The 12,869-nt window shown below is 35.8% G+C and overlaps 1 protein-coding gene across 1 annotated transcript in view; it reads right to left on the bottom strand.

Moving 5' to 3' along the window:
* Nucleotides 1-12,746, bottom strand: part of LOC111055920 — a 46,592-nt gene extending 33,846 nt beyond the window's left edge. The window contains exons 1-2 of the mRNA XM_039436613.1: nt 12,442-12,746; nt 4,902-4,966 (exon numbers count right to left, since the gene is read on the bottom strand). Of these exons, the coding sequence (XP_039292547.1) occupies nt 4,902-4,966; nt 12,442-12,474 (98 nt within the window). The 5' untranslated portion in view covers nt 12,475-12,746. The remainder of the gene's footprint in view (nt 1-4,901; nt 4,967-12,441) is intronic.
* Nucleotides 12,747-12,869: the final 123 nt, after the last annotated feature.

Genomic DNA, 12,869 nt, shown 5'->3' with positions numbered 1-12,869 from the left:
TCGGTTTTCAAGTCCGAGGCCGTAGGCCGAGGACTAGAAAAGATTGAGAGCCGGAAAAACATTTTTGCCCATGGTGAGAACGTTATTTTTCGCCACACAGAAAAATAAACAATATATATATGAAAATAATTTATTGTCTATTATAAGCACTTCCGAAAGCAAAAGTGGAAGGTCATAGCTCTAGCAAATCTGAGGTAATCTGAATACCAGGAAATTGTCCACGTATTTTTATTTTTTATTCTGATTTGTCTAAATAACCTAAAAGATTATGTTCAATTATGTAAGAGGTTGAGTTTAAACTTTTTATTCTTCCAAATGACAATAAGATGATATATTATAAATGTTTTAATTATTGAATGATAAACACAAATAATGAAAAGTTTTTGATCAGCTGTTTTAGCACACTTGAAATTTGGCCAATCTGAATGTCAATGGAAGTTTAGGTTAGAAGTTCTATCCTACTCTGAAAATCGAATTATTTGAATAGTTTATAATAATATATATCTTATCTGTATTTTATTCATCCAAATAGAATGATAGTATATTATTGCAGAATACTTTATTGAATTCTAGAAGCATAAAATGATTCCGTTTATCCACTATGTTCCGTGATAAACGCAGTACTAGGAGGTTTGAGGTTAGATTCTATTATACTCTGAAAATTGAATTTGAATAGTTTATAATATCTCATTTGTATTTCATTCATCCAAATAAAATGATAGTATCTTATTGCAAAATACTTTATTCAATTCTAGAAGCATAAACTTATTCCGTTTCATAAACTATTTTGTCAACACGTTCACATCAAATCAGAATCAGCTGACTTCAAGGTTATTTTACAGCCCTAGGGCCGTAAAAATTTTACCGGCCTGGCCAGAAAACAATCACTTTCGGCCTCCATATGACGCACGTAAACCAGCTCATTACATCCAAGTGGGGCGAAAAATTCATTACGCTACTGCTACTAACACCTGCTCTAGTACATGGGTCTCCCATAGTTGAGGTCCCAAAAAAGTGCATATCTGCAGTAAGTTGAATCTTATATTGTATTTTGAGTATCATGAACATTTTATTAATTTGATTGTTTGTTTGTATTTTAAAGGAGACAGAATGTATTATGAAATATAGTGAAATAGATGAGAATTTATTCATTTAAATGTATTGTAATGATCTAAGTTATAAAACCTGGAAGTACAGAAACACTACTCAAACCAAAACACGTAGAAAACGATGTAAAATTGGTTCCGAATACTTACAAAAATCTATGAGCATTGACTGACCAGAGAGTAACAAAACACTCAACGGAGTGTTTGTTTTGTCTATGTTCGAAACTTGTTTCAAGTGTATTCTCTTATCACTGTTTGTAATTTCTTATCACTTCTATATAAAATCTCTCGTTCTGTTATATAATTTCTGAGAAATGAATAATTGTCTCAAGGCAGAGAGGTCTCTGTTTATTGAGACGAAATTGTTCAGTACAGTCTATTCGATACAAGTGATAACATTCCTTTATAGCTAATACGTTTCTTTCAATTGTTTATGACAGTGACGCTTGACGCAACTAATTATGACTATGCAATTTAGTAATGTAGCTTTATCAGCATGGGCCTAGTTTCTCATATTGAAGAATATTGAGCATGGGAGATGGGACAGTCATATATTTATTTATTGGATATAGTAAACAATACAATAGTCGGAAAAGAAAAACCAGGCTATTGTCCAAAACTTCTTCAATTTCCTAATAGATTTGTCTCATATTGTCCAAAATCATTGAATTGCGAACAACACTATAATACCTATTGTTACAACTATACCTCCAATAAATGTGATGCCCAACGAATTGACAACACTGAAGTAGGTCTAGAATGAGTTGACAGCTGCGGCATACAATGATGCATGCAATAACTCAATGCATTCTAACCTCTCTTGGATATTCCAATAGCTTTTCATTGCTTTCAACTCGGGCTAGCAAGTTCATTTAAGCGACGTTGCCATTCTCCCTCGGACACAGCATTTTATTGTAAGTGGCTGTGCTGTTGCCCCTTGTGGTTTATCAATAGATTGATATTAATATTTTATTACTTTGAAATCTTCATTCTGTATGAGGCAGTGGAAACGTGTAATGGCTGATGATATGCAATTTTATACTAGTCTAAGGCCGGGATTAAACGGTCAAATGTTTTATAAAAGATCTTTTATAAAAGATATTTGACAAACATATTTGATAGTCTAATAGGCCATATTTTATAAAAGATTTCTTTTATAAAATTTATTTTATCAAAGATAATAGGTTGGCATTATCTTTTATAAAAGTTGAGATTCTGAATTTCAGGTGATGTTAATTTGATTGGGGTTAGTTTCATTTCAAGTTAGTTTTTAATTTGAATGAAATGTCTTCGAAGTACACTACTTGGTGTGTTGAAACCACTAAGCTCCTTATTTCCGAATATGAAAATCATGAAAGTCTATTTAATCCTAAACATCAAGATTATAAAAATAGACTATTAAGACAATCAATTTATAAAAGAATTGCCAAAAATATAAACCTTGTAAGACCTGGATGTACACATAATGACATTAAGAAGAAAATAAATGGTCTTAGAAGCCAATTTCTGTCAGAAAAAATGGAGATAAGAAAATAATTTTGTTTTGAGTAGTATTCTTCAACATCCATTGTTTTGCTACAACAATTGAAATAAAAAGTTATACTTGATAAGTTGAATAAAAAATACAAAGATCTTTGACAAAGATCTCTTGACAGTGTAATATGGGTCCGAAATGTTTTATAAAAGAATCAGTATTCAAATCTTTTATAAAAGATGGTCATCATCTTTTATAAAAGATCTTTTATAAAACATTTGACCGTGTAATCCCGGCCTAATATAGAGGACAGGCAGTATACATAGATAATATCTAATATGTAATTTGTATACATATCTATGTCAATAAAACAAAATGAATCTTATAGTACCCTTAATTCTTTAAAAAACATTAAAATAAAGAATAAAGGGTGCTATAAGATTCATTTTGTTCTATTAATTTAAAAGCAGCCCATGTCAATAAGTGTTTTACATATCTATGTATACATATTATGTAATTTTTGGATCTTCATGGAAATTCCTTCCATAGTAAGGTCCACGTTATAGTATTTGATAAAAATTTATGTTAATATCCTTCTCAGACATTCAACAAAGCAGATAGCTCTATCCTTTATCAGCTCTGCAACGTTGCCAGATCGTTTTTCAACAATGTAGAAATATAATGAATTATCTCATCTCAATTATGAAAATGTATTATTTAATCATTGAAAAAGATATTTTCATGGCGAGTAAAATATAGGCCTAATTCATTATTTTCATCAAGAATGAAATGTTGACAATATTACATAAGATATACCGGTAACAGTTATCTTCTATATAAAATATAATGGCAAGGCAGAGAATCGGTAACGCTGTTCTCGTATCTTTCTCCACTGCCATTATAACATGGACCTCACCATAGTTGTTCTCTCTGTTGTCAATATTTGCAGCAGCAGAAATCATCACCAAATCTCTCCGGAGTAGTTGATGACAGATAAATTATTCAATCAAGTTTCTTGTTTAATGATAATTTATTATTAATTTACTGAAATTTTATTGAAATAAATGCAAAAATTGGCAGAGAATTATAATCAGCTCAGCTCAGAAACCCCCATTCGACAGATATTGTAAAGAGCGATTGGTTGAGCTTTGTTGGACTGGCTGTGACTGAAGTGTCTGTCTACCGCTCACCTGATAGAAATATGGAGGCTTTCTTTCATGCATTAGATCTTTGTCCGACTTTTACAACACGCCCAAATAACAAAATAATCAAATAGTACGTGAATATATTTGAAAGTCACGCCTCAAATGAGCAGTATTTCTCTATTTTTTTGTAGGGGTTTGGATTTTTTATTGGAGAAAGGCTTTACACCAGAGCTAAAGCCTGTCTTGATAAGAGTTATCACAAACTTTAATACATTGGACTATAATGTGGGGGTTGTAAACTCATTCATTGATTGCTGGCCAATATTCTGTATTGTGCATGGCGATAACTGATTAATACCAGAGAGACCTAAATAATCGTCTTGGCATAGAAATTGAGTGTTCAATCATAAATAAACAAATGTTGATAGCATTGCTTTTAGGGAGGTCTTATCTGAGATAGACAAGGATAGCCGAGAAGAAGGCTGTAAGAATATTGTAATTTGCGGGAAGGATCAATCACTGCATAAGTTACTTAGAATGTATTGGACTCATTGGTGCATGTAGCCTAAATGAGATGCATGCTGGATAGTATGAATAAAGACTTGCCATCAGTCAAAACATCACAGTTGTACATCTTTAAACAATGAACATCCTAATTTGCAGGATGCCAAAGACTCAATTTTTTTCAATGTTAGCAACGAGACTCTTCAATCTGTTGCCAGAGGAGATGGAGATATTGAGAAACCCTGATTCACAAGGCTGTGAGGGAGGCTTGGATCAAATCCACTGTGATCTGTGAATAAGTTCATCCAGGCCCAAAGGACAAGAGGCTTTCAATATACATAAAATAAGAACTAAATCAACCAGTCACAGCATCAACTGGTCAACTGCGACGGTAGTACATTCTGCGTTATCTATGCACATAGCCGAGTTGACTAAGGCGTTGCACTCTTCAGTCTGCTAGTGCTACCTGGTCGCGGCTTCGAATAGCATCGAATAGGTATGGGCGTTTCATCATCTCATAATTCACCCTCGCAATTCTTATTACCCTCGCACAAGCATAAATCTCATGTGGACATCATCCGCAATAAAAAAATAATTTTAGAACTTATTATACTGATTTTTAATATTCCAAGGGAGACATAAACTTTTTTGTGATTTACTCTTGGAACTTACCCTTCTAGTAATAATTTATCAACATGTGTCCCAGGGACTGAAAAAGCTGGTTTGCACTCCACAATCTGAAAAGTGAAATAAGTTTGCATAAAATTTGAAAGTAATTAGGATTTGTGAATAAAAGATCCAATAACTGGAACAAACTTAAAATTAACAATATTCATCTACTTCATCATTTCTAAGTTATATGCTTATTTTTATATAGTACCTAGCTTATTAAGACTGAAATAGGACTAATAACACTTTCAGACTAGGTACTACAAAAATTTATCCTAGTACTGTATCAGCCTATTTAATCAATTTTAAATTGTCTAGCCTAACTAGAATTAAGTTGTATGAACGATCCGATTTCCTCCTTGCTTCAGCTGTATAGATATCAAATTTAAGCTTAACCGCTTCAAATGTTGCGGCCCTGACAAACGAATCTTGAATCTTGTTAAGCTTTAATCCAAAAACTTCAACTTTTTCTATTTTTCTATATTCTATTATAGTAATAACAAGTTTTCTATGATCTGTATCTAACTTGTATGTCTACTGTAAGATGAAAAACATTTCAAATTTCAATTTATTCAAGCATTGAAACTTAGAAATGCTCACATAGTCCAGAACCAGCTTTTTTTAAACATAACTCAGTGATTGTATTATTTATGCCCGTAGTAAACAGCATGAAATTCTTTGCCCAAGTACACATCTTACCTAAGGATCAAGATGGCAGTGCCCGGTGTGGTTGACTCAATTTGTGGTTCTTGCTCTAAATTAGTTTCTAATAATGATAGTGTTATTAATTGCAAAGGATACTGTTCAAAATGGTTTCATATTAAATGTGTGGATATATCAACAAGTGAATATAAGAAGATTCAAGATCTAGGTGACAAAACGACGTGCTTCTGTTCGCCTTTTAAGTTGAGGGTTAGGAAGTTTATCTCTGAACATTCGATTTTATCTACGGCAAATAAAGATGAAATTAGATCGAGTGTAATTCTTGATGAACTAAATAATATGAGTGAAAATTATTTACAGTTGTGCAAGAGAGTAGAAATAGTCGAGAAATCCCAAAATGTGACTAGCCCAAAATCCGTTGGGCAAGCTGTGACAATGCTTAATAACAAGCAAATACAGGATAGGATTGATATGACTGTTGATTCCGTGTTAAATAATGACAGAATTGTTCATAATCCAAAACTTTATGATGTAAATATAGAAAATAACTGAGATTTAACCTCAAATGACGAACCTGAAATTAATTCATGTGTGACAAATAAAAATTTGACTAGTGACTTTGTATGTGTTACAAAAACTGCAACTGCCTGTGATAATCTGACAAGTGAGACTTTAGTCTCCGATAATGAACTTATGACCTCAAGATGTAATAATAATAGTGTTATTACTGTTAGACCTAACCCTACTAAACCTTACGTTAAAGCCGCTGCTCAACATAAGAGAAGCTTTGCTGATTCTGTCAAGATGAAACAGCATCTGAGTGTCACCGTCTGAAGCCATTCAGGGATCGAACTGGAAATAAACCGACACCCTCCTCTATTGTGGTGAAGCGTCGTGACGCTGATAGCATGATGGAGCAGAGAAAGAAACATGGTATGATAAGGAGACACATGATTCGAGGATTGGAGGGACAGGACCCTGTTTTTATCAACCGTAGTCTTACCGCGGAGAGAAGAAAGCTGCTTGGACTGGCCCGCCAACTGAAGAGGGACGGCAAGATAAAGGATGCTTGGGTGGATCATATGTGCCGGATTCGAATTCGCAAGGAGGTTGATGGAAGGACTTCCGTCATCAGGAATACTGAGGACTTAAAGTTTCCATCACTCTAGGAGTTTGGCTGATTATCGTTTTTGTAGTGTTCTGTCTGTCTTGAGGAGTTGTGTAAGTTTATACATTGATTTATTTTATCTGCGGTTGTAGATGGGTTCGCGAAATATTTTGAGCCAGTTTATGAGGTTGATACACACGCCGCCCCTGATATGCATGAGAATGAGCTGGAGATGTCTGGGAGCTTGGGATTAGGTGTTGGTATTGATTCTGTCTCCTCTGACGAGACCCTGTCTGCTATTAACAGCCTTAGATCTAGCTGTTCTGAGGGCCCTGACTTGATACCTACTTTTATTGTGAAGGGTTGTGCAGAGGTACTCCTTAGTCCATTACAATTCATTTTCAATTTATCGATTAGGACTGGCCAATTTCCTTCTAAATGGAAGGTTGCTAGGATTACTCCTATCTTCAAGTCAGGTAAAAGAACTGGTATAAGTAATTATAGGCCCATATCAATTTTAAATTGTTTTTCCAAAGTTTTTGAAAGAATTTTGCATGCAGTTATATACAGGCAGGTGAAGGGAGTCATCGCGGACGAGCAACATGGATTTCTGTCAGGCCGTTCTACGGTGACTAATCTAATGGAGTTCAGCAATGAGGTATCCAGAGTTCTTGACGGTGGGGGGCGGGTTGATGTTGTTTATACGGATCTCTCAAAGGCATTCGATTCAATCAATCACAGAATATTAGTTAAAAAACTAAAGTCGATTGGTTTCTGTACAAGCCTGGCAAATCTTGTTGAGAGCTATTTGCATTCAAGAGTGCAGTATGTTAGAGTACATAATTTCAAGTCTAGAACTTTCAACTGTACATCTGGGGTGCCTCAGGGTTCTAACCTTGGACCACTTCTCTTCCTTCTATTCATTAACGATCTCCCTGCTGTCTTTGATGGCTCATCCTGTCTGATGTATGCAGATGATGTGAAGTTGTACAAAGCGATTTTGAGCCCTGATGACTGCCTTAGCCTTCAAATGAATGTTGATAAACTAAGTGTATGGTGTATGAATAATGGCCTTAGAATAAATATAGCTAAATGCAAAACTTTATCATTTTCCCGGCAGGTAGCTTCACACAGATGCATCTATAGTATTGATGGTGTACCGTTGGAGGAGGTAGAATCTTTTAAGGACCTGGGTGTGATTTACAGCTCTGATTTTACATTCAATAAACATATAGACCTTTTGTGTAGTAGAGCCAATCAGCAGATGGGGTTTATCCTGAGAACATGTTCACCTTTCAATGATGTCTCACCCTTAATATTTCTGTATAAATCTCTTGTCGGAAGTATTTTTGAGTATGCGTCTGAAATTTGGAACCCTTATTGTAATGATCAAGTACTACTTTTGGAGCGTTTACAAAATAAATTTTTAAGGTACATGTACTTCAGGAAATTCCATTTCAATTGTCCGTTTGACTTTCCCTCTGACACTCTGAGAAATATTTTCCAATTGCAATCATTAAAAACAAGACGAGATGTTAAGTCTTTAATTTTCCTTCATAGTTTATTAAATAATAAAATAGATTCCCCATATTTGCTTTCATATGTCAATATTTATATATCTACCATATCACGTCGCTCCACTTTCTCTTTTTTTGTGCCCCGTTCCAGAACTGTGAGTCACTATAATTCTCCGGTCAACAGAATTCAAAGACTTTTCAACTGTTACTCTGGGCAACTGGACATCTTCTGGTTCTCTCGTGAAAAATTTTATAGAATATTAAACAGTCTATTGTGAGATGTCCTTGCTCGGTCGTGTTGTCGATTATTTGTTGCTGTATATAGGTATGTATCTATTGCACTGTGTACTTCTTACTCATTTTGTTGCTTCATTGGCAGGTATCAGTCCTCTGACATTCATTTGTTAGTTTTATCCATTCTTTGTAACATTTTTTATTTTAATTTAAGAATCTTTTCATTTCTATATTCAGTTTTATGATAATTTTCTTGTATACATATATTTTTTTCCTTCTCTTGTATTTCTATATATTTTTTTCTTTTAACATTATTGGAATTGTAAGTTACATTGCTCATTGTTAATCTTGTATTGTTGTATTTGTGAAGGAGACACATTAGGGGTAACCTGTTGTCTCCATAAATAAATAAATAATGAACAAAAAGAGAACTTGGAATGTGAATGGGAACGAACCTATAATTATTGGGTCACGACCATGTAACGGTGAATCCACTTGTAAAATTAAAGCCATAAGTAAATTTGACTGGATCTTTGTTTCAAGATTGGCCCCTGAAGTGACAAAGAATGACCTACTTGATTTCCTGAAAAATCTTAAGTTCAATGTTGAATGTGTGGAACTTCAAGCACTATAAATCGTTTAAGGTAGGTGTGCCACAAAATAAAAAAGGTGAATTATTGTCTTCTGAGTTATGGCCGGCTGGAACTTTGGTTAGGGAGTTTGTAAATAGGAAAGAGAATAATTTTTTAGCCAAGCGACCTGTACTAGGCAGTGTGAAATAGTGTCAAATACCTCTGGCACTATTCAAACAAATACCTCATCTTATAAATATGTTGAAATGGATGCTGGTAAGATTGGTATTGGCTACTTAAATGTTCAATGTTTAAGGTCGAAACTTGGTCTGGTTGAACGTTTTTGTGCAGACACTAAACTAGACATTTTATGTATCAGCGAACACTGGTTAAGCAGTGAGGAATGTCCCCATTATTCCTTTATTGAGGAACTGGTGCTGTCTGCTTCCAATTGTAGAAAAGCTCATCGTGGGGGTGGTGTGTCAATCTATGTGCAGAACAATATGAGTACTAAAGAAATAGACCTGGGTGTTTTTTGTTTGGACTTGGATATTGAGGTGGCAGCTCTTGAACTGGTTGATCTACTATTGTTGTTAGTGTCTACCGTTCTCCAAATGGAAACATTGAAAATTTCTTCTATAAGTTGGATGTGTGACTATCTAAATTCAGGTGTACATCTGGGAATATTATTATTAGAGGTGACTTCAATATAGCCTTGAACTGCAATGAACCGGCTACAAGAACTTTTGTGAATTTGCTGCGGACTCATGGACTCTATGTTGTATCTGAGGTGCCCACTAGAGGAGATCGCTGTTTAGATAGCATTGCAACAAATATGGATCCCTCGAGGTTCAGAGTACATGTTACCGATCCTCTTGTTGCTGATCGTAGTGCGGCAATGATGACAGCCAACATCCATATGGTGAGTGAATCTTCTCGGTTTCCTGCTTGGTATTGCCATTATTCGAGAGGAGCTAGAAGGATTGATGCCCTCCCTGGATTCAAAGATGCTGTGTCTCAGGTCAACTGGGATAGTGAACTACAGGGGGAAGAACCTGAAGAGGCTTATAATAAGTTTTTTTGGCAAAATATTTAATTTATTTTTTCCATTGAAGCTTTTAAAGCAAAATTTTAGGTCTAAAAATAAGCCTAAGAGTAAAGCTAGAATAGTGAGATCTTGGGTTTCACCTGAGTTGTCCAGGTTCAGAGGCTTGCTAATGATGGTGAGAGACAACTATTTAGTCAGTACTTGTCCAATGGAAAAAGAAAACTTACATGTATTGTATTCTAGAATGAAGAACACATATAAATGTAAGATCAATGAAGCCAAAAAGTGTGCCAATGTTGAGGAGATTGCAAATGCACCAAACCCCTGTAAAGCTGCATGGAATCTGATAAACAGAAGCAGGGGTCCCTTGAGAGCATCTGGAGTTGCTTGTGAGGCTAGTCCTGATGAGTTCAACGAATTTCTTCTGCGGAATATTGAACAGATTGTCTCGGCTATACCGGCTACAAATGAGAATCCAGTAGGTAGTGTGAAGTCAAGAGGAGTGAGAAAACTTCATTGGCGGGAAGTGACACCAACTGACTTCATAAAAATTGTGTCCAACTTTAAAACTTCAAACAGCCAGGATATCTATGGAATGACTACTCTCATGTTGAAAGCCATTATTGATGTAATCGCCCGCCCTTTGTGTGAGATTATAAACAAGTGTTTGAGGGCTGGAATTTTCCCTGATTTGTTGAAAACTGTGCGCACATTACCTATCTATAAGAAAGGAGATCCTTGCACCATGAATAGCTACAGACTTATATCTGTCATTCCAGTGTTTGCCAAGATCTTTGAGACGGTAATGAAGATGCAGCTGGTGGAGTTCTTCGAGGCTAGTGAGCTTTTCTCTGATCTTCAACATGGTTTCAGAAAGAATAGGTCGACCGTGACAGCAGTTGCTGAGCTTGTCGAGAGGATTCAGGAAGCTTTCGAGGGAACCAACTGCCTATCTCTGACATTATGTGACCTGAGTAAAGCATTTGACTGTGTATCTCATGAAATAGTGATTGGCAAGATCGAGCGATATGGTGTGGGTGGTGCTGTTCTCCGGGCTCTCAAATCATACTTGAAGGATCGAAGACAGGTCATATCCATTGGAGGTGCCAATTCAAGGGCTCTGTCTATAAATCATGGTGTCCCTCAGGGCTCGGTTCTAGGACTTGTATTATTTTTGATTGCAATCAATGACCTTGATCTTGAGGGTAGGGCACTGAAGTTTGCTGACGATACCACATTGATTTCTTCCGGCCCAAATCCGGCCCAGGTACAGCAGGAGGCTGATTTGCTGTTTGATGCTGCTGGAGGGTGGTTGGAAGCAAATAAGTTGCTACTGAATGTGGAAAAGACACAAAGATTGGTCTATACATTGAGTCGCAGTCAGGCCATCAGTGCTCACAGTGTCTCTCCTTGGATTTACCATTGATCCACGGCTCACCTGGGAGTGCCATATTGAGGGCATCTGTAAGAGGTTGTCACGAGTCACCTATTTGCTTAGGAAGTTGACGCAGTTGGTGAGCAGGCCCTACTTGCTGGTAGTGTACCATGCGCTTTTTCATAGCATTCTGAGCTATGGACTGCTGCTGTGGTTCATGCTTCTGCATGTCTTCAAGCTGCAAAAGAGGGCCATCCGCATTATTACCTTTAGTGGATTTCTGGATCATTGTCGACCTCTCTTCCAATCCACAGGTGTAATGACCATCTACAGTCATTACATTTATGTGCGAGCAAATATTGAAAAGTTCAACACAAGGAGTGACTTCTATGGTCACGACACTAGAAGTCGAGGTCTCATAGATGTGCCATACCGTCGCTTGTCAAAGACCCGTGATGCATTTCCTGCATTGGCCTTGCGGATCTTCAATAGGCTGCCGGGGGATTTGAAGATGTTGAACACACCAGCATTCAACCTGAGACTTAAGTGTTGGCTTAGGAGAAATCCGCTTTATTCCATTCAGGAATTTTTCTTAACGACTTGGTAGGCCTTGTCTGACGTGTACTGCCATCTCAATAGTTGAAAATTGTAAAAAGTTATATATTTTAAACTCTTGACGCAACCTATCCGGTATAGCTGGTATTGGTGAAGAGGAGGGTAATTCAGGTAAGTTTCATTAGGTCTGAGAGTATTCAACAGAATAATACAACATTCAAAATTTCAATTGCTCTCTGTAGCATGTCCTAAAAATCTCTACTATTTAACCAATATAGAAATGATAAATCCTGTATTGTAATTTAAAATTTAGTAATTATAATAAATATGGTAATGTTTAAATGGATAGCTCTTCTTAAATGTGTAAGGTGCAAATGAACATAATTTAACCTACGGTAACTTGGTACCTCTGAAGTGGAATAATTTTATGTACTAAGAGATTTTGTAGCAAAACAATATATATGCACTCACCTCCCAAGTACCGACAAAAAAATGACTGGCCATAATGTTTAATGCAAGGTATTGAAATGTAAAAGAATTCTTATAATGTTGCTCCCAATCCCTTTACGTTTATTACACTCATTTCACAACGCAAGTCGTATGAATTACAAACATCAAATCCTTGAATAGACATGAATATATTTGGATATATATTTTTCAAGAAACCGAATAATTAATAGTATAAACTGATTTTAGATTATAATCTGTATCTGTAGTTTAATTTACAACTACGAAGCATACTCCTTTGCACTACACCAATACACAACACCGTGTATCTGTATTTTCAACGCACACACACAAACATCGCTATTTTGACACTTAGCAAAAGCCATCTTGATATCAGTTCTATGAGTTGAAATATTTTTATATAATATCTGTTTATTTCTGAATATCATCGT

The sequence above is a fragment of the Nilaparvata lugens genome, chromosome 10 (assembly GCF_014356525.2).
Source record: "Nilaparvata lugens isolate BPH chromosome 10, ASM1435652v1, whole genome shotgun sequence".
Lineage (NCBI taxonomy): Eukaryota > Metazoa > Arthropoda > Insecta > Hemiptera > Delphacidae > Nilaparvata > Nilaparvata lugens.
This window is presented reverse-complemented; position numbering and strand designations above follow the sequence as displayed.